The sequence below is a fragment of the Lampetra planeri genome, chromosome 34, assembly GCF_965212315.1.
Source record: "Lampetra planeri chromosome 34, kcLamPlan1.2.h2, whole genome shotgun sequence".
Classification (NCBI taxonomy): Eukaryota; Metazoa; Chordata; class Hyperoartia; order Petromyzontiformes; family Petromyzontidae; genus Lampetra; species Lampetra planeri.
The window spans coordinates 9,592,202-9,618,838 of NC_136140.1; the positions used below are offsets into that span (position 1 = coordinate 9,592,202).

Genomic DNA, 26,637 nt, shown 5'->3' on the forward strand with positions numbered 1-26,637 from the left:
TGTTCCATGTGCCTGGTTACGCCAGCACAGCAATGTCGGCAGCAGTGACCTTGGCTCGTTCGCGATCACTTTCGCGATATAGATTTTAATTTTGATATCCATTTTGTTCTCATGCCCAGGTGCGCTGTGTTTTTGAAATCACGCGAGCGGATTGTCCAGTGTATAGCTGGGATTTTATTTTTTAAGGAAGGAGGGGAAGGTGGGGTGGGGGGGGTACTTTTAAATACTGAAAAAAAAGTAGAAAAAAATATATGTAAGTCGAAAAACCCGAGTTCGCAAACTGAACATCGCGCAGCAAAGCAATGGCGGGGAATCGTCACGAGGCTCCAGTCAGTCCCAGCTTAGCGCCACACTCTACAACAATGGATGGCTCATTCCAGAATCATTGTCATTTTCTGCTGCCGTTTTTTTGTACCTTCACGGAAATATAGTATTAATTAAGGAAGCCATAAAGCAGGGGTGGGGAACGTCCGGCCCGCGGGCCGTATAAGGCCCGCAAAATCATTTAGTCTGGCCCTGCCAAGGCAACCGCAGACAGGACTCAAAATTCAATAAATCTAGGCGCAAACCTGGAAAAGCATTTGCGAGTAGCAACAGCCTCAATACCAGCTAACAATACACGCCTCACCAAAGAGAAGCAGTTCCAGCCATCACATTAGGGGCGAGTTAATTAAATGTTTGACCAAATATAACGGGCTAATTTTTAAGTTGATAATTTTGTATGGCCCGCGAATGATGTTTCAATATCAAAATGGCCCTTGGCAGAAAAAAGGTTTCCCACCCCTGCCATAAAGCAACATTACAAGCTGGAAACGGGCTACTTTTGCCCATTATGGAGATATCAGGGTTTTGTTAAGGGAGTGGATATCAGAATTAAAGTCATAATTTAGAATGGAGGAATAACAATTAGCTATGAAGCTCTTTTTCACAAATGTCAAGTAGTGTGTAACATGTTACCCCCGTATAACAGGGGTAAGGGGCCGTCCATAAATGACGTCACGCACCTGGGGGGGGGGTCAGACATTTGTGACGATGTGTGACGAGGGGGGGGGTTTGAGAAATGTGACGTCACATCAAAATACAATTGTTATCACAACACTCCTACAATATCAGAGTGCAGCGCCACATTAAAGCGATTTGAAGCATGTTTTATTTGGGGGGGGGAGGCAGAGCTTTGTGACGTCATATTTGAGGGGGGTCTGACTTTTTGTGACGCCGTGTGACGAGGGGGGGGGGGGGCAAAAATCGTCCAAAATCGCGTGACGTCATTTATGGACGGCCCCTACCGCCAACACTTAAGTAGGCCGGTACTGTGGATACATCTTACACAAACACCACCTTACGTAAATCCAGTGCTCACCCATCGATGAGCAATGGGGTGCAGGAGGCGGGATTACTGGAGGGAGAGTGTTGGGGGGGGGGGTGACGTCTTACCGTGAAGGACAGGAAAGAGGAGAACAAGGTGCCCTCGTCGTAACGAGACAGCTTGGCCAGGATGCCCTCCAGCACCACCACCAGCTGCATACCCACGCACCACAGCAATCGCGTCAGGGCGTGCGCGCTCCACAAACACAGGACGATTAAAGTGGCCTGGCCAGCTGGAGTGGCAATCGTGCGGCGGAGTGGCCGGGTGGACTTGCGCTCTCACTCCCGTCGTCATCGTCGTTTTTATTGTTAACAAGAAGCCTCCCAGTGCAGTTACAATCTCGAGGAGCCAGAACAAAGGTGGCACCTGAGATCATGAATCAGCAGGGGAAGTGATCAAATACCAAATACGACCTTCAAAAACAACGGAATATTTACATTCTATAAACTATTTAATTTAATAGATAAAGCCCACTGAGCTATGAGTGTTTTTTTTTAGGCGACCTGACCACATATGATAACTCATCGAGTGATTTATCACATGTGGAGGGGGTGAGGGGGGGGGGCATGGGGGGGGGGTATGAGGGGGGGGCGGGGACGGGGAGGGGGGCAAACCCGGAGGAACCCGTAGAAAAACCAACACGACCAGCACGAGGAGAGAGCACACACGAACTCCAAATATACAACAGCAGGCATCGACAGGGTCCGGGATCGAACCCACGATCTCGTGCAATACCGCGCGAGGGAGGTAATGCCGCCACGCCCCGGTTTAGACGGTGTATTGACTGTACACACCACACGATAATACAACACAATTGACAATCTAAAACCCTGCTCAAGACTGTAATTAGTCCGCTTTCTGAAGCGGACTAGTTACCTAGGTGGCATAGGTTGACTGACTGAGATGGCTGGCCGATGCACCACCTGTGCCCTCCTACTTTGGCAAAAACAAATGCACACACACACACCTCTCCCAGCCAGGATTTAAAAAAGACAATCTCGAACGAGAGTATCCAACAGTGGCGTTCAAACTGAAGATGGTAACAGCAACTGTGAAGGAGGAAACTGGCTCCCCGTTTGATATTAACTCTGGGAAGCTTCTGTTTTCAGTGCCAGCTTTGCACCAATTGCTGGCACGAACAATGCAAATAACTCCATTCGTGGGAATGGAAATATGGGGCAGTGTTGGGTGGGGGGGCCCCCACTCTCAGGGTCATGGTTCCCGGTTTGTGTACCACGCAACTCAAAGGATGCCGGTTTTTATTTGTGGACGAACCTTGGCCACCATGATGCCGATCATGTCCTTGAATGTGTCTTCAATTAGCTGCTCGATCTTCTTCTGTTGCTGCTCGCACACAAACACACACATGTACACACATCAACACACACATACATGCAAGGAACAAATATGCACTCAAGAACACATCCACGTACACTCGTGCACACACGCGTGCTCATAAACCAATAAGTAACGGTGACCTCACCACGGCGCCTGTGCCAGGCCAGGTGCACTTTGAGGCCACGTGAAGTGTCGAAGGCTCGCCTGACAGACCCATGTGCCATGGGATGGCTCACAATCACACGCACACACATACACGTTGGAATGTGCATGAGGAAATAGACAGGATGGTCCCGCCAGCTGGTATAGCCGTATAGACCGGTGGGATAAAATGCTGTTAGCGAGTATCTACAAAGGCCGGCATGGCACATGAACATGGTGGTGCGGCCAGGATCACGCCCAGCCGCCTTAGTCTCCCGAGCGCCGATGTTTTCTGCACATGGCACCGGGTACTCATTTAAGGCTCAGTCGACCTAGGAGAGGCCCCTAGGTCGACTGAGCCGACATTGCCGCCGGGATCATAGCGTAGTGTGCTAACTGCGACACGATAACTCCCCGAACTTCTCATATACAAATACCAAGATCTCTGTGCAGTCTTAACATATTGTTTGGGGCAAGTGCTTCATATTCGCAAACACTGCGAAATGCCATCGGATATGGAGAGGCCAAAAGGCCTCCCGATTCTGTTAAATATGTGAAAGGCTGATGGCTTTTCCCGAGAGGGGATAAACCCCCCACACCCCCCCCCCTCCCCAGTTTCGAGGAGGGGGTTTGGAAGATTGGGCGGGGGGGAGGGATGATGAAACGGTGACATTGAAACAAATTAGGAATTTTAAAGAGGCGCTTTCAGGTAGCTCAGTGAGACACGGACCCATTCCGATACGGAATGTGTAATTGCACGCGACAAAGAGACGCGCGCACAGCCAAGGACGACTCTCAGGATGCGCGCACGGGGACGAGGGTGTACTGCCGCACAGAGCGCACACAGGCGGGGACACACACGCGCTCGTTCACGCGAATACGTGCACGCACGTGAGCCAACATACGCACACGACTGGGGTAGGGCACGTGAGTGGTAGCTACAGCCACGGCGAGAAATATACTGGGTTATTTAGTTTATTTTGCTGCTGTAAATTTCCACGGAACAAACCACTTTTGTTGAGCTGTTATTTGTGGCCAGGTCAATGCTGAAACATAAGTTACCTGGTAAGATAAAAAAAAATTGTTGAGTTTTATTTGCATATTTTTAAAGTGATTTGTTTACCTTTCCTATCCCGTACTTTGCACTTCCCTATCCTGTTTTTGTACTGTTTGTTGTTGTAACGTTCTGACCCGCCACTACTGGACATCTAGCTTTATAGCTCATCGGATTCCTCCTGCAGTATAAATAAATAATTATGGATGTAGTGTGCCCGCCGGCCAGAACCAGCTGAAGTTAGGCCCTGGGCGTGGAGGGCACGGATGGGTAGCCCCACGGGCACTGTGGCTCGAATAGAGGAGTCCCCCCCCCCACCCCTCGATTGACTTGCCAGGGTGGGCAAGAGGGAGTTGAGAGATGTGGCACGCGGACGTGTGGTGAAATTTATAGCGGGGGGGGGGGTGTGGATGTACAAATAGGGACAATACAGATGGATGAAAAAGGCCACGTGGCCGTAGACTGGGCGCTGACGCCACACACTGCTGCCTTGCACAGGTCCACACGTTGCGAATGGAGCCATGCACTTTTAAATAGAAATTGAAAACTCATTTCTCTAGAACTGCTTTTTGTGTTCCGTTTTTTTGTCCTTCCCCTGGACCTCTGGGTTAGCACGGTTGGCTACGTATGGTGTGAAACATACAAACATTCTCTAACGATATCTGCAATTGCCCCATTGTCTCCGGAGAAAGAGAGCTCTTTATTTTCACAGCAGGGTTGCAAGGCCGCACGTCGGCACGCCTCCCCCTCCCCTCTCCCCCTCGCCCTCCCCTCCACCACGGCTTCCCATCTAGAAACCAACTTCGTTTCAGCAGCAGCGTATATAAACGCAGATCGTTCGGCGCTGATGGGTTTCTTAACTCTGCGCGTGGCACACGTGAGTACACACGACGGCAATTTTTGTGATATGCGCGGTGACGAAGATGGCACTGGACAAGGGTGATGATGGAATGTAATGATTACGGGAATGGTGACAATGATGACGATAATGATGATGATGAACACGTGGTGAAGTGTTGAGTAAGCGGTGAGCATGGATGGTGATGATGATGCAGATGACGGTGATGATGATGATGATGATGGTGATGAATATACCGGTTGTGATAATGACAATTGACAGTGATCATGAGATCAAATATGGTGATGATGATGATGGCGGTGGTAGTGTTGACGAAAACGCCAGTAACACTGGTGACACTGGTTATTGCGATGCAATTGATGATGCGGATTATGCTGATGACACTGATGAGACACTGGTGACACTGGTAACGCTGACAATACTGATGATGCTGATGACACTGATGGAACTGATGATGGCGAAGACGCTTATGACACCGATCAAGCCGACGACACTGATGACGCCGAAGATGCCGATGACACCGCTCGTGTCGATGACGCCCGTGACGCCGGCCACACTGACGATTCCCGCGAAGGGCCGCGCACCTCCTTGGAGCTCTCCAGCGCCCCTCCTAGCTTGGCCGTCTGGCCCTTGGCCTCGACCAGCACGTTGAGCATCGTGCACACCGACTGTGGCGTGCGGAAGTCCGTCGAGCGGCTCGTCTTCGCCAGCTTCGCTTCAAACGCAATCCGCGTGCTGGCGGGGGGGAGGGGGGGGGGTCACACGCACGGGGTCACGAGGGTCACGAGATCACATGGGTGGCGGCGGGGTATCGGGGTCATGAATGGAGATATCACCCCATCGGTGTTGCCAAATCCTGAGAGTGAAAAAGTCGCCAAAGGAAGATCAGAAGGCCACGCGCAATAGGCCTTTTCAAAGGGTAAAGGATCAGCCCTGCATTAATTCTAGATTTGAAGCTTTCGTGACTGCAAGGAATCATCTTCTTAGGTTTTTTCGGTAAAGTCACGTAGAAAGTAAAATCAAATAAAAATAAAAACAAAAATCACGACGTTTCGGAGGCAACACAAGTCTCCGTCATCAGGTGGGACCGTCACAGCCAGATTAGCTGTATCAAGTGAGGCAATGATTCAAGATGTAATCCCTTAAAAGCGAGTTGAGGGGGGAGGGAGAGGGAGGGGGGAGCTCATCAGACTATGGTAGCCAATGAAAGGAACGTATCGGGAGGGAGGGGGGGCGAGGCCAAAAGGGTGGGCGATGGACGTGGAAGCGCTTGTGCCCAAGCGGCCAATTACTGCACACGCCAACACAATGGAGTGATTGTGCGCAAGCGGCCAGCCCCTGCACCCGCCAACACAATGGGCAGAGAGGAGGAGGGGGAGGTCTAATACACATGATAGACAAAAGAACGAAAATGATGATGGGTACAAACTTAGGGGGAGCTCATCAGACTATGGTAGCCAATGAATGGAACGTATCGGGAGGGAGGGGGGGGGGCGGGGGGGGGGGCGAGGCCAAAAGGGGGGGCGACGGACGTGGAAGCGCTTGTGCGCAAGCGGCCAATTACTGTACACGCCAACACAATGGAGAGAGAGGGGGAGTGGGGGGTCTGATACACATGATAGACAAAAGAACGAAAATGCCCATGTTTATACCAATGCTGGCTGAAACAATGAAGAGAGTACTGTGGACCATCTTATCTGACAGGCACTATTTTAGTGCCTGTCAGATAAGATGATACTGTACTTTACCGAGTGTTAACATTCCCAGTTATTTTAACAGTACTCTCTTCATTGTTCAGCCAGCATTGGTATAAACATGGGCATTTTCGTTCTTTTGTCTATCATGTGTATCAGACCCCCCACTCCCCCTCTCTCTCCATTGTGTTGGCGTGTGCAGTAATTGGCCGCTTGCGCACAAGCGCTTCCACGTCCGTCGCCCACCCTTTTGGCCTCGCCCCCCCTCCCTCCCGATACGTTCCTTTCATTGGCTACCATAGTCTGATGAGCTCCCCCCTCCCTCTCCCTCCCCCCTCAACTCGCTTTTAAGGGATTACATCTTGAATCATTGCCTCACTTGATACAGCTAATCTGGCTGTGACGGTCCCACCTGATGACGGAGACTTGTGTTGCCTCCGAAACGTCGTGATTTTTGTTTTTATTTTTTATTTTATTTTACTTTCTACGTGACTTTACCGAAAAAACCTAAGAAGATCAGCCCTGCAATTTCTTGCTCATGGAACTGCTGGCATAAGGGCCTCCACTGGTGGGAGGAGTTCTAGACTCCGCCCTCAGTTGAGGGCATTTTGGCCTACTCTTCCACAACGGCCACACGTCTTGCAAGAGAGATTCCTTCTAATGTCGTCAAAAACGTCACTTGGCATTTCACCGAGCGTTACCGATAGACAATTGCTACAGGAACCTTGATGCAAACCTGGAATTGTGCGAGTCGTCGTTTTGGACATGTCGGCGGCTAGAGAAAACCACAAAGGTCGCTAGGAATCGAGCGATAAAATCACCGACTTGGCAACACCGGCTCCACGCCCGTGGGGGGTGGGGGGGGGTGGAAGCGGTGGGGGGGGGAGGGCGGGGGGGGGGTCCGGTCCCCCGTTGAAGACTGCGCGCGGGACCGAACGCGAGGCCTCACCGCTTGACGCACGTCTGGATCATGTCGCTCGCCATCTGCTTGAGCCGCCCCTCCAGCTGCTCGCCGAACTCGGGGTCGGGCCAGTGCAGCCCCGACACGAAGCTCTGCAGCGTGTCCAGCTTCCAGAAGAGGTCGATGGACTCGGCGGACTCGTTACTGGCGGGCGATAACGTGCGGGCGGGCGGCGGCGGGGGGGGGGAAATCGCACGACAACAGGGAAGGGGGGTATGGCAACAAGCGGGAATCGCGTGACATCGCACGACCCGGTGCGCGCGGGGGTCATGCGTCACGATGGCACGCGTGTAGCCGTAGAACTGTCGGGGCGAGTGGTGTTAGCGAGCACCTATGAAGGCCCGCACGGCACACGAGGGAGCGGGAGGCCTACGCGATGGCCGGACCGCCTTTGTCTCCCCAGTGCTGAAGTCGAATACACACCGCACCCTCTCCGATTATCACGGTTGGTTAGGTATGGTACGAAAGAAGTTCACCCCTCCTCCCCCCACGCGACATGGTGGGAGGGGGGGAAGAGTAACGCCACGGACGCTCACTCCGAGTTGTAGATGGAGGAGACCCACGAGGGGGCCGAGAAGCTGGGCAGGTTGACGGGGGGCAGCGTCACGGGGGGCAGGGTCACGGGCACCTTGGGCAGGTTCCCCGTGAGGCTCCTGCACCGATTGGGGGGGGGGGGGGACACGGGAAGGAAGAAGCGAGACACAGAGGGGGAGGAGGGAGACACGGGGCCGGGGGGGGGGGAGAAAGGCGACATGGGGAGGAGGAAAGAGATTCAGGGAGGAGGAGACATGGGGAAGAGGAGGAGGGAAACAGGGAGGAATAGGAAGACGCGGGGAAGAGCGGGGAGACGTGAGGCGTAGGAGGAGGGAGACAGGAGGATGAGGCGAGACACGGTAGGGAGGAGGGTGAGGTGGGGGGGAGACACGAAGATGCACACAGTCACAGCGTGGAGGTTGCTTGGTTCCCATCACGGGGTAGGGTCAGCTGCGAGTTTAACGCCGCTCTAAGCCTCCTGCTGAACACTGACAAATAAGGGTTTTAACTTCAGCTGGGTTTTAGGACCCACAAAATATTTCCACACTGGGCACACCCCATTCGGTGCACTCCTCGCGATGGCTGGAGGCTGTGAGTCACGTGCCTACAACATTACCAACGAGAAATCAAGCGCTGCTGACGAACGTGTGATCCCGATCACCCGTCGAGCGAGCAATTCGCCTTCTGTGGAGCGCGGACAACAAACGCCGCTGCAGAACAGGCAAAGCCGTCTATCGCGGATATTTATTGAAGGGGAGAATGTGTTCAAAGCCTATGCATTGATCGATATTCGTTGTTTGGGTTGGGCCACGTGGTAGTTATTTGTAATTCACTCTCCACCACCCGACATGGTTGTCACGTTTGTATTTATGTATGTTGAACTTCCTTCTCACTGTACGTAGCCAACCGTGCTAATCAGAGGTACGGGGAAAGAACAACAAACTAGAGACAAAACGTGGAGATTAATCGATAAAATCAGCCGATTCGGAGCTGGATGGATCGTCCAATCCATTTCAGGACCATAGGAGATGTTGACGGCTTGGGGAGGGCCATTTTATCCAGCAGTGGATCGATCATGGCTGATGATGACGACGATGACGAACGGCATCGGCACCCACGAGACAAAGGTGACGGAGTGCGGCTTCTCCGGCGATGGCAGCGCCCACGCGATGGAGGAGCCACCCAGGGATGTTTTGCTTTCACTGTCGATCATTAAAGTGAGTTTGATATCTGGGAGGGAAGGGTGGGGGCAGGGGGGGGCGGGGTGGGGGGGTGAGCGGGGGCTTCACCCCCCCCCATTGTTTCTGTGGGGAATTCCGCCCCCGCCCCCCCCCCTTTGGGGTGGTGGGAGGTGCGGGTGTCAGCGCCGCGAGGTCACTAAAGAGTTAATGGGGCACAACGAACCCCGCCACCGGCGGGAGTGGCGCGCAATGTGTAATTTCGGACGGCTCCCTGGGAGTTTAATTAGCGGGACAACGCCACAGTGTTCGTTACCGCGAGCCAATCGGACGCGCGGGCTCCGTCGCCATCGCCGCCACCGCCGCGCGTAGGACAGGTGTCCGTCGCGGGCAGGTGTGCGGGCGATAATGACATCAGGGGCGACACGTGCGAGCGTGCGAGCGCACATGCGTCCGTGTGTGCCCGTGTGTGCGTGTGTGTACGTATGCCCCCCACCCTTCTCCCACTCACCCACCCTAGGTTAACTCGGTTTGAATGAGTACCTGGTGCAGTGTGTAAACTTCAGCATTGGGGAGACAAAGGCGGCCGGGGACGGTGCTGGCCATGCCATCCGTCGTGTGCCATGCCAGCTTTCATAGGTGCTCGCAAACTCAGAGCATTTGGCCTGGTAACCTCTTAAGGCTATATACGGGGATGTTTGTATTTGTGCGTTTGCGTGTCCGTGTAGGCAAGGTTGTGTGTACGTTCATGCTTGCAAGTTGCTTGCGTTGCGGGGAGTGAGTGGTTAGCATACTGCGATGTGAATTCGACGACACAGATGTGAATTTCGGGCCACGGCCAACATCATCAGTGGCGAGTGGTATCTGAATTGCTCCTGGCCCATCACCCCCCACATCCACTCCGCCAACTCGTACCAACTAGCATCGTGGTTAAAACGAATCCCCATTACAGCAGTATATTGGTAAAGTTCCCGCAAAAGAAAAAATATAAATTATTTATTTAACACATGAGTCGATAGAAATGATAGCAAAGAAGCACTGTATAGAAACATGCATTTTGATTATTTGGTGGCTAGAAACTTTCAACATGATAAGGCACTTTCGTTGAGCTATCATTTGTGGCCAGGTCACTTTTTAAAAATAAGCTAATAGCTCAGTCAGCTTTAAAAATTATTGTTTAATTTTATTTGTATATTTTGTGCCATTTGCTCACCTTTCCTCTACTTTGCACTCCCATCGTGTTTTTGTAGTTTGTTGTTGTAACGTTCTGACCCGCCCCTACTGGACATTTGTGAAAAAGAGCTTTATAGCTCATCGGATTCCTCCAAGGAACACATTTTAAAATACACTTTTGAGTCGAATTTAAACTCTAATTGTTACAATTCACAATCTCCTTTACACCCCCACCCTCCCAAAAAAACAATACAAATGAGTCAATAAAAACGACACAATTAAATAAGTTATTCATGAAGAGCTTTGCTCGCTGATGCCACCCGATTCCCGGGAGCCACTGTCGCCGCTCGCCAGCTCCCGAGGCTCGACCACACCATCCACTTCTCCCGTGCTCACATCCTTCCACCTTCTTTTCACTTTGTGTAATGTTTACCCTAATTTAATCCTCAACGTAGTACCGGAACCCAACGTCAAGACACGCAGAATCCATTCAGAACTCTCGCAGAGCGGTGTGGGCCATTGATTGTTAAAGAACTGCTCGCGGAAGCAGATAGTACAGAGCTACCACCGAGGTGGGCAGCTTTTCCTCATCCACTCAGCCACTGAGTAATATTCGACGCACGGCAGTCAAGAAGACATTTGAGATCTTCGAGCTGGAATGGAGCCAAATTAAGTTGTCGGACCAAATTTAATGTGATGATCATTTAAGCAGCGATTAGCGCCCGTGATGAGACCATTGACTGCACGTGAGAACGGCGGGCGTCCGAGGTCGCTTTGTAACCAGGATCTCCGCTGTTCCAGCTTGGCGATCTGAACACCCCCGAACCACTCTGGCGACATGTTGCCCGCGCGTCCGTACCCCACGTACTTGACGGGCTCCCAAGACTCGCGCTCGATGCCCTTGCTGATGGACTGGGCGATGGAAGTCTCCATGAGGTCCACGTAACGCACCACCATGGGCCCGAAGATGTCCTGCAGGTGCCGGTGAAATCTCCCGTTGCACAGGTAAGCTACACACACACGAACAACGGCCTCCTTCCCCACACGTCCTGTGCAACCCGACCCGGTTCCCCCACGCGGACTGCCCGCTACCGATTCACTACCCTCCCTCGCGCATTCGATCAGCAAAATCGCCCCCCGCCAGTCGCTTTGGCCGGTCTCAGGCTCTGGATCGCCATCAGCAACCTCCGCGGCGGAGTGCACCCGTAAGTCACTCTGTAGGGTTCGGCTACTTCTTCCAAACATTGAGGCACGCCAAACCCCCACTCTCTCCCCACGTTCTTAAGGCCAGAGTTTCCCACAGCTCCTTCATGACCCCGAGCGCGCAGCAGGCAAGGGGCCCCAAGGCTGGTGCTTCCCTAAATTGGCCAGAAAAAAAACACACAAATAAAGCACGTGTGACGAGTGCCCCCTATTATGTGCCGAGTGAACGTAACTCGCGGTGTCGTCGCGGCACAGCAGGGGGTAGGGGACGGCCCCATTGCAGCAAATCTTGCGCAATCGCTCTCACTCACGTCTACGGCGGGCACAGCAGCGCACAGGCTTGTTTATTTCCAATTACGAGCAGCCAGCAAGCAAGCAGCAGCCTTTTGCGAAAAAGCACTTGATCATTCGGTTGTAAAACGTCGAACAAAAATACCCCGCTTGGAAACGCTGCGATGAGCGCAAGCGTTGCTCAGGCTATTTCGTCATTTCCCTTCTCTGCATCTCTAGCAATGCCCACTGCCTGCCACCCTAACCCCTTCACCGGCACCCGGAGGCGGTGTCGGTGACGCTCACGGTCGGCGCGCAGGTAGTCGTTGAGCAGCTGGAAGAGCGGGAAGCTGTCCCATGACTCGGCGGGCTGCATCGCGATGGCCGCGTCGAAGTCGTCCACGTAGAGCGACAGGAACGTCTCGGCGTGCTCGCCCATCAGCTCCGACCAGAAGGCGAATGCCTGCGGTGGACGAGCGTTGCAGAGGCAAAGGTCCCCCGTGTAGCCTTGACCTCCTTACACCGTGGTGCCCCACGGTTATGAGATGTTAACTACCTCGTCTGTTAAACAGGAGGCCGTGGGTTCGATCCAGACCCTGATGCCTGCTGTATATTTGGAGTTTGTGTGTCTCTCTCCCCGTGGTCGCGTGGATTTTTCTCCGGGCCCTCCAGTTTTTCCCCTCCACATTTAGAATCAACATCACCACGCGTTTAGAGTATTTGGCTGCTGTAAATGTCCAACGTGATAAGCCACTTCGTTGAGCTATAATTTGTGATAGCCAGGTCGCTACTGAAAAGAGCTATATAGCTCAGTGGGCCTTACCGGGTAAAATAAAAAAAAAACAATTGCTGAGTTTAGTTTAGCCTTTAACAGAGTATTGGGGCAAAAAGTGCAGTTGGCGAGTAGCATCTATGAAGGCCTGCATGGCACAAGTGGGGGTAGGTGGGTGGCCAACACCAGGTGGTTATGTTTTACACACATCGCAGCAGGTACTCATTAAATGCTGAGTCGACCTAGGGGAGTACCAGGACCTGTTCAGATATTAGCCGTCACCGTTAGTGGTCGTGAGCAGGAAGCTAGCCCGTGTCACCGAGATGGTAGCGCAGGAGCGCAAACCACTGCACTCCCACACCCACTATTAGTACCGGTGATTACACAGACACACACACGCGCAAGTACTCTCCACACAATGAAGTGGCCTTGCCAGCGACTAAAGTATTTCGTTCTTTGGAAAACATCCCAAGCCATTCCCACTAAGTGAATCGAGTTGTCAAGTTTCAAGTTGATTTAGCAGGCGAGAACTCGAGACACCAGGATAGAGTCTCGTTTGTGCGAGTTACCTGGGGCACGAGTCTGCCAGTAGGGGGCGATGATTGCTCTGTGTAATCCCGAACTTAATCAATCGCGGGTGGTTTTGAACTTTTACAAATGTGGACCCCCCGACGCCGGCACACGACGGCCTGCTCTTGTGAATGACGTCAGGGGATCTTTAAAGTCCTGTGCGACTAAAGCAGACTCTGCGTAGTGCCACTATTATTACTACTACGGTTAATAATAACTAGGGCGGCCGCTGGATTCGAACCGCGGACCTCTGCAACAACAAGCGGTGAATGCGCTACCGCTGTGCCGCGTCATCGCCGTTGGCAAGGTTCTGGGAGGGGACGAGCAGCTGGAGTGATAGCGATGGGATTGTGTTGGGCCCGTGGCATCGAGAGGAGTCGTGTGCGGTATGGTCTAGCGATGGCTCACCTCTCTTCCCTGTCGGCGGGGGAGCAGTGCAGAGGAGGAGGAGAGAGGAATGAGGAGAGAGGAGGAGTGGAGGACGAGAGAGGAGGAGGAAGAAGAGAGGTCAGAGGTCAGTGGGCAACTCACATCGTCAAGCGGCTTACCGATTATGTGACAGGTGTCTGTGCCAAGGCGTGGACAAGTAGGTGAACATCAGATGAATATGGACTGCAAGAGGCAGACAGAGCAGACATAGCAGGTGGACAGAGGTTGCCTGACATAACAGTCGAGAAACAGACAGGAAGACAGACAGCCAAATTACCTGAAGACAAATGGCCAGAAATACTGACGGGTGGACCGATAGAAAAATATAGAAACCAACAGACGAGTTGACAAATAGACTCATGAATAAAAGAACGTAGCAGATGGGGAGACTAAAAAAAAAGTAGACCGAAGAATCGACAGAGAAGTGAACAGAGAGAAAGTGACAAACGGGTGTCGTGAAACAGACAGGCGGCAACGTAGCAGACATGCAGAGTGACAGAGCATCAGAGAGGAAGACGGACACACAGGTGTGTGTGCGTGCGCGTGCCTCCCAGTGGTAGTCGTGGTTCTGCTGCAGCACGTCGATGCAGTGCTCCGCGAGACGCAGCGTCTCCTCCAGACGCCGCACTGGTGGCGTCACGCCGGCCTCTGCTCCCGTGCCGGCCACAACACATCCAGTGCCGCAGACAAAGGGACGCGGGAGGAGACGCGGGGGGGCAGGGGGGTTTGACGTGGAGGGAGACGTAGGGGGAGATGCGGGGGGGGAACGCGGGGGGAGACACGGGGGGGGGGGAGATGCGGAGAAGATACGGGGGAATACGGGGGAAACCACGAAGGAGATGTGCAGGAGACATGGACGAGATGCGTGGAAAACACGGGGATGCAAGAGACATGGAATGCCAGGAGGTGGTGGTGGTGGAGAAGCAAAGGGAGACGAGAAATGGGGAGAGCGAGACGTTTGGAGGTGTAGTGGGGGGGGATGACGCTCGTTAGTTCTCCACTCCAGCGGAGCGCTCGTGACGCCCACAGCGCCGCCGCTTCACCCCGCCCCCCCCCCCAGCACACGGAGGGTCATGCAGCCAAATGTCTGAACAGCTCAACGGCCACATATCCGACTGTCACAGTTCCGCCCTGACCTAATTAACCGGCCCACACCGGTGCTTTATTCACGCATAGCAGCACGACTGTCATTTTATATACACGTTTACTTCATTCGACCTTTTCACATGTCCGCCAATATCTCAGCTCCCAGCAAGTTGAATATGCGACATTGTACTACATGTATGAAAAATATAACCGCTCAATACAATTGTATTTGAAAATGTAAATAAAACAAAACATATTCCATTTGCAACGAGATTTCCCTTCTGAACCCTGCCAGCGAGACGTTAAAAACCACTGTCTCACGTTTTTCACCGCGAGCCTCTGAATCGTCGCACCTTTAACAATCTCTACCGATTATAATCCATTCGCTGACACGGTTTACACGGGACAGAATAAAATAACTTCACAAACTAACAACACCATTATATTCTATTGTTGCCGCACTGTGGCAGCAATATGTTCAGCAGCTATACGCTAATTTCGAGGTTTGCTGCCCACAACGAGAGGGCTTCAGCAGAGAGAGTTTGCGTAGTTTTGCAATTCCTCGACTTAAGAAGCACAGACTACGGCGCTTTAATGTACAGTCCATAGTCTTGTAGCATGGCCACGATCACACTACTGTGGCTGGTATAATTAATTTTCCATTCATGATGGAGATGTGCGCATCAGCTCATTGATGAGGTTGACAGTTATGGTGGCGAGATGTTAACTACCTCGCCTGGTATACAGGAGGTTGTGGGTTCGATCCCGACCCTGACGTCTGCTGTATATTTGGAGTTTGCGTGTCTTTCTCTCAGTGGTCGCGTGGATATTTCTCCGGGTCCTCCGGTTTTTCCCTCCACATTTTAGAAACCTGCGTTAAGGATATTTGGCTGCTATAAATTTCCAAACGATAAGCCACTTTGTTGGGCTATCAATTGTGGCCAAGACACTTCGAAAAACGAGCTACATATCTCAGTGGACCTTACCTGGTAAAATAAAATAAATTCAAACTCTTCGATGAGGAATATCACATAACTGCCACATCATCAATTGCCCTGGAACTGCTTTTCTCCCTCAAGAAAAACGCATCTTTGTCTGCGATTTTTTTTATTCTAATTTCATGCAGTGACTCACTCCATCAGGGAGCAGACAAGGACCCACAATGCCCCTCACCTGCAGCCTTCTGATTGGCTGCTCTCGACACACACGGACAGAAACGAGAGTCGAGGTTAGAGAGGAGAGTTACGGGACGCAGACAATATCGTTAACATCATCATAGTCATCGTCGTCATCATTAACATCATCATTGTCATTCATCAACATAATTTCTCCATCATCATCATTGCCGTCATCAATTACCATCAAAACGCTTCTGTTTCTTTGCTCTCACCGCTCCAAGTCAAAACTGCCTCCCATCGTCTCTTTCCCCCAGCTCTTATTACCCTGCTCACTTCAAGTAACGCATAAACTCTTCAATAGTGCAGATTGTTGCTGGCCGCTCGATGGTTTTGGGACTTTGGGCCTGTGCTCAGCAACCGGGCCAAAGCATATACACGGCAAGATAAAAGACATGCACAAAACACCCTACCACGTGCCAACGTAGCGCCACACAGGATGTCTCCAACACGCCACAACACCTAGTAAACAACGCATCACGCCACTAACGCTTCATATCAATCACGGTTTTTGGGGAGGCCCGATTTTCGAATGAGACATCGGAGTGGTTCTCCACGAATCCAATGACCAAGGGGAAGAGAAGACCTAAGGCCAGATGGTGGTGGCGGCGGGATACTTGTCAGGGCAGATCCTGGAGGTCCATGCACATCTCCTGTGCAGCAGCAGCAGCTGCGGGATTCTGGCAGAGGGGAGAACCTTGTAGTGAGGTGTGGAGGGGGCCAGCCGCGGCTGGCTGTGACCACGATGGTCTCTTGATCTTGACGTTGATTTTAAAAAGACGTCATGCGTGTGGAACTTCCTTCGTGCTGCACGTAACCAACCGTGCTAATCGGAGGTGCGAAAACGTGACAAATTCCACCCACTCCTGGCACCGGGACGGCCTGCGCGGACCACGGTCGTGGATGCGAATCCGGGTCGCGTGCGTGCGTACACGTATACGTGCTCGTGTACGTACGTACATTCGTGCGTGTGTACGTACGTACATTTGTGCATGTGTACGTACGTACATTTGTGCGTACACGTGTGTGTATGTGCGTGGGTACCTTCGTGCCTGGCGACGGCACAGACGTTGGAGAAGTTGAGGTGGGCAGCCTTCTGCAGACATTTACACAGAAGCATCTGCACATCGTCCTGGACAACGGGGGTTGAGATGTCCTTCATCATCACCTGCACGGAGGCACAGACACGGGCAATTTAACGTAAACCGAGACAGACACGTAACAGCCAGATCTTAAAGACACTTGCACAGAGACACAGACAATTTTCTTTAAAAATCACTCACAGACAGACACAGACAGAAACCTGCATAGACGCAGACACAGAGATCTTCAAGGATACCTAAGAGAGACACCTTGACAGCCACGTCACCCAGGGGACATTAACAATAATTTATCACCACCTGCCCAAAGATATAGATTGAGGTCTCACACATCACCTAGGCAGACACACGGACACACATTAATCTTCTGGAGTGCGGATTGTGGATTGTGGAACGTGGACAAGGAGATGGAGCCGGTGTCTCCGAGCGGCACTCACACGTTCCAGGAGAGACAGAGACGCCTTCAGTCCTCCCTCCGGCCGCCCAAATGGGAAGCAATACCTGCAAGACAAAGATGCCCCTTATAGCCTTAACAGAGTGTTGGGGAAAGTGCTCGTCACGAACACCTATGAAGGCCAGAACGGTGCCCGAGGGGGTGGGTGGCCAACACCACTTCCCAATTGCCTTTGTCTCCCAAGTGGCAATGTTTATACACCGCACCAGGTACTCATTTGAGGCCCAGTCGACCTAGGGGAGGCACAGGACCGGCTCAGATTATCGTGACTGGTGTTGACCGTGAGCGGGAATAAAACCCGGGTCGCCGGATTAGTAGCGCAGGGCACACACACAGCAATGAATGGCAACCGTTTCTTTAACAAGCGTGAGTGAACTACGGTCAAACAACCTCCATAATTGGCAGGGTGTGGAGAGGCCTTCACTGCGGGATTGACAACGGCCTGCAAATAAATTATTGTCGGAATATTTTACGTTGTTATATAAACACGGCGTTCCGAATTTAACACTGCGGAGAAGTCGCAAGCCTCCGCTGGAGAAGCAGCTTCATCGGTCAGAATTGTTTTCAATACATTGCAACGTGTGTCAATAATCAAAAAAATATATCGTAGGCGTGAACGTGACAATATCTCCATGTGGTGGAGGGTTAATGACGCGGAGTTTGGCATAGAACCGCCACCACGTTGGTCCGATATAAAAACGAACGTGGATCTTTTCATGGGCTACGAGAAGGGGGGTTCTGAGAGGTCGGGGGGGGGGGGGCGAGACTCCGGTCTCAACCCAGGATTCTCAGCGTAGCCGGTTCAGCACTCCGACGCGGCCGTTACGATTCCCCTGTGCGCCACCCAGGACCCAGGGTCCACCCCCTCCCCCTGCCCCCCCCCTCACTCCCCCCCACCCCCCGGACACAATCCGGCTTTTGACAAAACGATGAAGGAACGACGACGCAAAATAACTCGGCGGACAAAAAAGAAGGGCACCCCCCCTCCCACCGCTCTACCCCCCACCCGCCTGTTCCACGTTTCCTTTCACCTTTTTTTGTGAATTTTAAGTCGGCGCAGCTCGGCGGGCGAGCGGCTCCGAGTTAAAGTGTCGCTAATGAAGCGTGAGGTGCAAAATCTCACAGCACAAATTGGGGCGTTGTGGGCGTCCGTGCGTGCGCTCGTCTCGTCTGCACCGGCCGCCTGGGAGTGGCCGTCCGTGCGCGCGTGCGAGTTCGATTGTGTGTAGGCAAGGGTGTGCTCGTGTGTGTGTGTGTGCGCGCCTGGGGAGCGGTAGTGTAGCGGTCAGCGCGTTACGCTATGAACCTGGCGACCTGGGTTCGATTCCCGCTCACGGCAAACACCAGTGACGACACTGGCGGAGCCAGTGGAGGGGGAGGTGGGGTGGCACGTGCCCCCCCCAATTAGGGATTTAGATCGGATCATTGGGGTTTATTAGTAATAAATCGGTATTTTGTGACCCCTACTGCCACTGTGTAGCCTATTATTACGTGCCAGGGACTATGAGATGAGAGTCCATAATTGGCAATAAGTAACGCCAAAGCAGTTATAAGTGATTCAGAATTGTGCGCAGTTGTGTATACAGTATATATACGACTTCCCTGAAGGCATTCACCTTCAGCGAGCGCGATGCCGATCACATGACACGGTTCAAATTCGACCCTGGATCGATGGCTGCGCCATCGCCGCACACGCATTGCATAAAAAGCAAGGGACAAGTCCTTACTTACTAACAACTCCTCTATAATTTTTCATTGCTGGAGGGGTTGCTCCCCCCCCCCCCACCTAAAAATCCTGGCTCTGCCATTGAGTGACGATTATCTGAACTGGTCCTGAGCCTCCCCAAAGTCGGGTCAGCCTGAAATAAGTACCTGGGTGCGATGTGTAAATATTGCCACGAGGGAGACAAAGGCGGTTGGGCGTGGTGCTGCCAACCCACCCCTTCGTCTGCCGTGGCGGCCTTTATAGGTGCTCGCTAACAGCACTTGCCCCAACAGCCTGTTAAGGCTACACGGGGGGTCTCTTTCTCTGTTTGTGTGTGAGTTTTGTGGGAAGCAGTTAGCGCACTGATTTATTACCCCAGTTCGATTCCCACTCATGGCCAACACCAGTGACGATGATCTGAACCAGTCCTGGGCCTCCCCAAGGTTGATTCGGTCTCAAATTACTATAAAGTGTAGTGTGTAAACATCGTCTGCCATGCCGTGCCAGTCTTTACCTCAAGGAGAACTCGTGCCAACATTCTGCTGCAGCGATACGGGGATGTTTGTCTTTTTGCGAGTGTACAGTGTCTGCCCGTGCGTGTGTACGTGAGTGCCCGTGCGTGTGTACGTGAGTGCCCGTGCGTGTGTGTGTGCGTATCAGAGTCATGTACACCTAACGCGCATGTGGTCAGTGTGTGCGAGTGTGAATTTGTATGTGTGTGCGCGCGTGAGCGGGCCCACACGTCCGTGTTCCACGTACACTCGACTTGCATGTGGCCAGTGAGCACGTGTGTCTGGGCTTGAATCACAAAGTACACCTCGTGGCCTCCCTTAGGTCGACTCAGCATTAACACGAGTACCTTTTTGTGGCGTTTAATAATCTGCACTGGGGAAACCATGGCGGCTGGGCATGGTGCTGGCCCATCCTATTCCCGTTCCTTTGTGTGCACCTTGCTAGCTTTAATAGGCACTCGCTAACAGCACTTGCCCACGTGTGTGTGCGCATGCGTAGGCGCTCGGGTTTCCACCTGTCGAGCATTTCCAGGATTTTTCAATGTCTAGGAGGCATCCGCCTTCCCTAAAATCTTAGTCTTGCCGGGACGTTAAAGATCCCGGTGTGTCTCAGTTGCGTAATAATTATAATGATTATGAACCGCTCAATAAAATGCAGTGACGTGTAGGTCTCTCCTCGTCTAGTATTCTGAGAGAATCTTCTTCCCATCATCACCATCATCACCATCATCATCGTAAATCGTGGTCATTCCACCTGCTGGATGATGGCCTCCTAAAGTGGCCGCCACCATCTTTCGCGATCCCGCGATGCAACACCGGCACACTCGAGATGATTTCATTGCTCCAGCTTCATCGGTGGACGTCCTTCAAGTCACGCTCCATTCCCTCAGTTGCCGCTCCGCTCGTATTCTTCACACCTTCCCGTCATCCCTTCATGCAGCCACGATGTCTCCTGCCCATGCCCACTTTTATCAACAGTTTGAATGATGTCATCAATAGGCGTTCATTTCCCCTGGCGCCTGACCTTCGCGAGATCGCACTCAATCACAGTCTTCACCAAGATCGTCCAATGCCTTGCTCATGCCTACCTCTCACCTCTCATCTCGCTCTACTCCCCTCCACGCACGCTCCCACCTCTCATCTTGCTCTACTCCCCTCCACGCACGCTCCCACCTCCCCCTTCTCATCTCACCCTGCTATCCTCCACATACACTCCTGCATATGCGTGCGTCGGTGCGTGCGTGGGTGCGTGCGCGTGTGTTCGCCCGCATGCCTGGGCGTTCTATCCGCGAGCCCGTGCCAACCGCTAATGCCCGCCGCCACCGCCGCCGCATTTCCATGGCAACCAACGAGGAGCTTGTCCAGTCTCATTTCATCGTTCATTTTTTTCCTCCCATCCCCTCTCTCCCTCTGCCGCTCTCTCCCTCTTCTCCGATCTCGCCGCACGCGCGCCCACCCTCCGGCGCCGTCGTAATTAATGTGCCACCACCAAAAGGTCACGGCCCGGACGACAACACGAAATGAAAAAAAAGCGATAACGTCTCACTTGCTCATTTTGTGAATATAATTTTTCTCTCTCCCTCGCTCTCGTCTCCGCGGCCATTCCGACGCGAACATCCCCGCTGCATGGCTGTATAACGCGGCTGCTTCCCGTTTAGACGCTGCACGGCCCGTGCGTGGCTTTCCCTCTTCGTTCCGCAGAGGAGCTCGCTGGCCCGTGCAGCTCGGGCAGTCGTCTCACGCGCTTCCCGCGGGAGAGCTGTCGTATGCGCATGGGCACGAGTGTGTGTGTAGTGTGTGTGGAGAAGAGTAGCATGTGATGAGAGGGCAGAGGTAGGAGAGTATATGGAGGGGAGTAGAGTGAGATGAGAAGGGGAGGTAGGGGAGTGCATGGAGGGGATTAGAGTGAGATGAGAGAAGAGAGGTAGGAGAGTGAGATACCTGAGAACGTTCATCGACTGAACTGCATGTGTGGAGGGGATGGCCACTCACCTGAAGTTGGTGATCTGATGCTCAAGGAGCATGCGGAGTCTCTCCTTCACCTCCTCAAACCGGTCCCTCTCCTCCACCGTCACAGAGCCCAGCCCGTCGGGCCTGCCACACACACACACGGGGTTTGTAGCGCAGTGCGCCAACTCGTTATGCCACAACTCTCCACACTCGCCCAGACACACATTAGTGGCTGGGCACAGTTGGCATGGGTGCTGGTGCAAGGAATTAAATGGATCCCCCTGCTCTGTCCAATTCCCCGCCCCCTCCTCTTTGTAGCCCTGGTGCCTGGGCCTGCGCGGCCCATGACCCCCAGTGCAGTTGCACCACCTTGCACACTCGATAGCCACGCTGACACACACGTGTAGACCAAAATGTCCCACCTAGCTGCATGGACTGGTGAGACACGAGTGCTGTTAGCAAGCACCTATTAAGGCACGAGACAGGTTCTGATACAATGCGCCGCTGACGGTAGCCATGGCTGGGAATCGAACTCGAGTCGCCGGGTTCGTTGCACAGTGAAGCCTACCGGAGCACTACCGCTCCCCGTCTGCGGTACACAAACATGCACGCACACACGTACGTACATGCACACGAGCACCGAGGAACACTCGCGCTCGCTCATCCCGTTGGGATGTAATCTGTCCACCTGTATCAAATCGGACCTCACGCTCAAACATCGGACGCGTCCGTCAGATTTTCCCGTGCGCATTGTGACGGCCGACAGCGTGCGACCTGGCGCGGCAGGTTTCCTCCCCGCACGCACAAACGCACACATCAACGTGCACACACACGCGCGGTGTGCGTGGCCCTGAGAGCTGTCACTCGCGGTCAACAGTCGCGTCGTTCTGGACTTGGATGATGATGGCTGCGACATCTAGAAAGCAGCTCGCCCGCCCGCCCGCCCGCCCACACCAGCTCCACTAAGGAAGAGCGGAGACTTATAATTAATTGATGTGTGAGTTATGCCCAAAATAAAATTTAATTGTCAATCGAATTAAAATCGTCACGTTTTAACGAGGTACAAATTGTTCTCGATCCAGCTAACTCACTCGAATGAGGTTAAGAGCAATTCCCAGAGCCAAATTCATCAGCATTCAGATATACGATTCTGTGTTCCTGGATTCTGTTCTGAAGATGCTTGACGCAGTTTCAAGCGAAATTCCATGGATCTAATCGCTGCTAAATCTGGCTGTGACATTTTGCTCTTTTGTATCGTTAAACACTCGTACATGCGACGAATTAAATTGTTAGGCCATTTCAGGTGGTGGAGGGGTCTCAAGACTTTAGTATGCCCAAATCGTTAGGTGGCAGAACACAAAAGCCTATTTCTGAACTGCAACACTGGCCGCTTAAACCTACTCCTGTAAAAGGAAAAATATCTTCTCAGAAGCTATGAGAACAAGCATAATTTCAGAATTTACAGTTACAGTCCAGAAGCACGTCCCCCGCGGAGATAGAGTGATGGAATCAGTTAGCGTAAAATAAGCTAGATGGATTAGGTTGCGTCGTAGGACTGCTCGAGTTCGCGACAGCTTGGGGGGCCTTCATCCAGCAGTGGATTGAACACAGATGACTACAACGGCTAATAACATCGGTGTTGGATACTGCCATCTTTTACAGAACACGGTTTAAAAATAATACAAGTTTGACATTCTTGACCCCCAAATTTTGGAGGGGATTGGCGTGTCCGGATTGTTTTCAATGCCCTCGCTCTTCTAGAACATCATTAGAATTTACACGGGCCATGAAGGAATAGCTCACGTGTCATTAAAGAAACACTCTTTGCTAAGCCACATTTAATGCGTTCGCCCTCCCTATGCGCACAGCAGTCGGAATCGCAGTAGCCGTGAAGATGCTTCGTAAATCCACACCGCCTTGCCGCGCCTATTGAATGCGGACAGACGCTACGGAGGTTCACTAAAGTGAACATGCAGGCTAATAAGCGAGACTGGCAGCGCTGGGCTGAAGCTGCAAGTGTGAGCTCGTGACAGTCCGTGGGGCTCCAGACAACAACTCTTCATTCTGATGTCACTTCCTTTAACAATCACGGGGACCTTGTCAGGCTGATGAGGCCTGTGCATATTCGGTGACCTCTGGTCCACATTGCTTTCCCACCCGCTCTATTCGTCGCATGACAGTCACACCAACTGGAACTTTGCCAAATCCAATGCAGAACCAAATTCAATGCTTGTTTTGAGGGCCGTTTGGTTATTTGGAGGGGGCCTTTGGGCCTGCACCAGGGAGTCGAACCTGTTCCCGTGGACATGCGAGGCGCAGAAGGCAAGTGAGCTCGTGGCAGTCCGTGGGGCTCCAGACAACGACCCTTCACTCTGATGTCACTTCCTTTGACAATCGCGGGGACCTTGTCAGGCTGATGAGGCCTGTCCGTATTCGGTGCCTGTCAAAGTCAATCAACGGGCGCCCCCCCTCCCGTCCATCCAGCTCTGACCGATGCGCCGTGAGTGATGTCACTTCCTGTTGACATAACCACGGGTTCTGTCACACTGATCATGGGTGTCCGGCTCAAGTGGCTGTCAACTCGTTTTTAAGATTACTTTTTTTGTGTAGTTTGTATTCTGGAGTCTAGGGACAGCACCGGTCTCTCGGATACGACAACCTGGAGAAGAAAAAAAAACCCATTGGGTCTTATTTTTACTATGCATGTTTTCCCCCTTCTATTGGCTGGCTTTATCGCCGTGCTGTTACTTACTTTTAGCGTTCTTATCGGTTCCGTCACCGCCGCTATGAGGCCGTCGCATCACGTTTGCTGACGAGACCCTGACACAACTTCGACGCTCGTTAAGTTTGCGGACCGTTAAGAAAAAAAAGGTTTTGCACGAAATTTCCGGCCGACGAAAACGAAAACGGCGGCCCGAACGGAGACACAATAAAACGTGGGGGTTTCAATTAATCCGGATCTGTCCGTGTCGGTTACCTGAATAAATATTATTGCACCGGAACACACCACAAGCCAGTCGACCTCCCGCTATGGCTGTGGCTACTATTGTACACTAGTCATGTGCCACCAACTCCGTTATCCAGCAAACCGGAAAATATCCATTGGAAAATCGAGCCATGTTGAGAATCCCATTGGAAATAAAGATCTCTTAATTTTTTTTTACAAATATGATGATGGTGGCACATGATGCCAGAAGCAATGGGTTTTTGTGTCACTGTCATCACGACTGTGCTATCGGTGGCGGCTCATGAGATCAGGTGTCTGTTCGCATCTCACACACAGCCGTGCGGGTCCTTCGTGTTAAGACAACGGCTCACAGAAGAGGGTATTGCAGAGCTCCCTCTGAGATGCCTTAAGGTGACCTCTGGTCCACCCGCTGTATTCGTCGCATGACAGTCACACCAACTGGAACTTTGCCAAATCCAATGCAGAACCAAATTCAATGCTTGTTTTGCGGGCCGTTTGGTTATTTGGAGGGGGCCTTTGGGCCGGTGCTCAGCGACGTTTGATCGTGCCGTTTGTCGAGCCCGGCGCGCCAGGGAGCCGAACCTGTTCCCGTGGACGTGCGAGGCGCAGAAGGCGAAGGAGTAGTGCAGCAGCGTGGGGTCGATGATGGCGCCGCTCTCGGCGCGACTCAGCAGCTCGTTTAGGTATCCCAGGTGGCGGTGGCAGCCGCGCACGCCGTACCGCGCGCAGTACTCGTCCAGCGCGAACACCTGGCCGGGGCTGAACCAGCCCTGCACCACCACCACCGCACAGCCCAACACAAAGGTCATCTCCGTGTCGCCTACCCAACCACTCGCTCACATGCTCATCCGCTCGCTCAACCGCTCGCTTAACCACTTACTCAACCAATCACTCAAAAACCTGCTCATTTACTCGGTCAACCACCTGCTCACTCATCCACTCAACCACTCACCCACCCCACGACAGGTCACAACACTTCCCTTTCTGCTTCTATCCTCACGCTGCTCAATTTTTCAATTCCCTTCCGTCATCGTCTCTATTCGCCCCAAACTCTTATTATAAATAACCTTGCTCGAGTCAAGACAAAACACTGGGAACTCGTCTTACAACTTCGACAGTCCTGTGCTTTGCTGGCCGCTTCATGTTTTCGCCCCTTTGCGCCTGTGCTCAGCGGTGGAGTTGAAGTGGTGGGGCAGCAAGTGAGCAACTATTCAAGGCCGTCACAACGCACAAGGGGGTGGGGGACTGTGTGGCAATCACCACGCCGGACGTCTTTGTCTCCCCTGCGGGGACGTTTACGCACCACGGGGAGATACTCATGTAAGGCTCAGTCGGCCCAATGGAGGCTCGGGACCGCTTCAGATATTCTCCACCGATATTGGCGGTGAGCAGGAATCAAACTCAGGTCGCCGGGCTTCGAGGTGCAGCGCACTAAGCCACTACACCACCGCTCATCGCACGCAGACAGCCACACGTCCCGCACGCAGACAGCCACACGTCAGTGGCATAACACGGTCGATATCGGCTCTGGTGCGAGGACGGAAATTACCCCTCCCTCCCGCTTCCCCGCACTCCCTCCCTCCCGCTCGCCTCCCACCCCCCGTAGCTTGGTGCCTGCACCATTTCTACCCGTGAGCCTCTGTGTAGTTGCACCGCCTGCACACTCGATAGCTACGTCACTGACACACACAAAGACGAAAATAAAGACTGCCAACTTAGAAGTACAAACTGGTGTGATAGGTGCTGTAGCGCGAGCATGCATTAAGGCCAGAATGGCACAAACGCACACACTCAATCTACACACGTAGAGCAGTGGACAGGTCGCGGCTGAGGATGTACGACGGCAATAAGACGATCAGAATAAAATAATATTTTTCTTCTTGGTTCTTTCGGTAAAGTCACGTAGAAGGGAAATAATGAAATAATAAAAATATAACATAATAAAATACAATTCTCACGACGTTTCAGCCACAACGCAAGCAGCTGTCCTTTGCTTGCGTTGTGGCCGAAATGTCGTGAGAATTGTATTTTATTATGTTGTAATTTTATTATTTTATTATTTTCCTTCTACGTGACTTTACCAAAAGAACCAAGTAGATGAATCCCTGCAGTCACGAAAGCTTTAAATCGAAATAAAATAATATT

The 26,637-nt window shown here is 52.5% G+C and overlaps 1 protein-coding gene across 3 annotated transcripts in view; it reads right to left on the minus strand.

The window, feature by feature from the left end:
* The window catches only part of LOC144730120 (calcium-dependent secretion activator 1-like), a 117,056-nt gene that overhangs the window by 13,144 nt on the left and 77,275 nt on the right, over positions 1-26,637 (minus strand). For 2 of the 3 annotated variants that reach the window (XM_078610691.1, XM_078610692.1), the window contains 13 exons: positions 25,075-25,262; positions 21,567-21,668; positions 17,341-17,404; positions 16,848-16,971; positions 15,802-15,819; positions 14,090-14,190; positions 12,078-12,234; positions 11,158-11,308; positions 7,950-8,066; positions 7,402-7,557; positions 5,343-5,493; positions 2,642-2,710; positions 1,435-1,518 (listed from right to left, as the gene is read on the minus strand). In XM_078610691.1, the coding sequence (XP_078466817.1) occupies positions 1,435-1,518; positions 2,642-2,710; positions 5,343-5,493; positions 7,402-7,557; positions 7,950-8,066; positions 11,158-11,308; positions 12,078-12,234; positions 14,090-14,190; positions 15,802-15,819; positions 16,848-16,971; positions 17,341-17,404; positions 21,567-21,668; positions 25,075-25,262 (1,482 nt within the window). The remainder of the gene's footprint in view (positions 1-1,434; positions 1,519-2,641; positions 2,711-5,342; positions 5,494-7,401; positions 7,558-7,949; positions 8,067-11,157; positions 11,309-12,077; positions 12,235-14,089; positions 14,191-15,801; positions 15,820-16,847; positions 16,972-17,340; positions 17,405-21,566; positions 21,669-25,074; positions 25,263-26,637) is intronic. The other variant, XM_078610690.1, reaches the window with a different exon arrangement.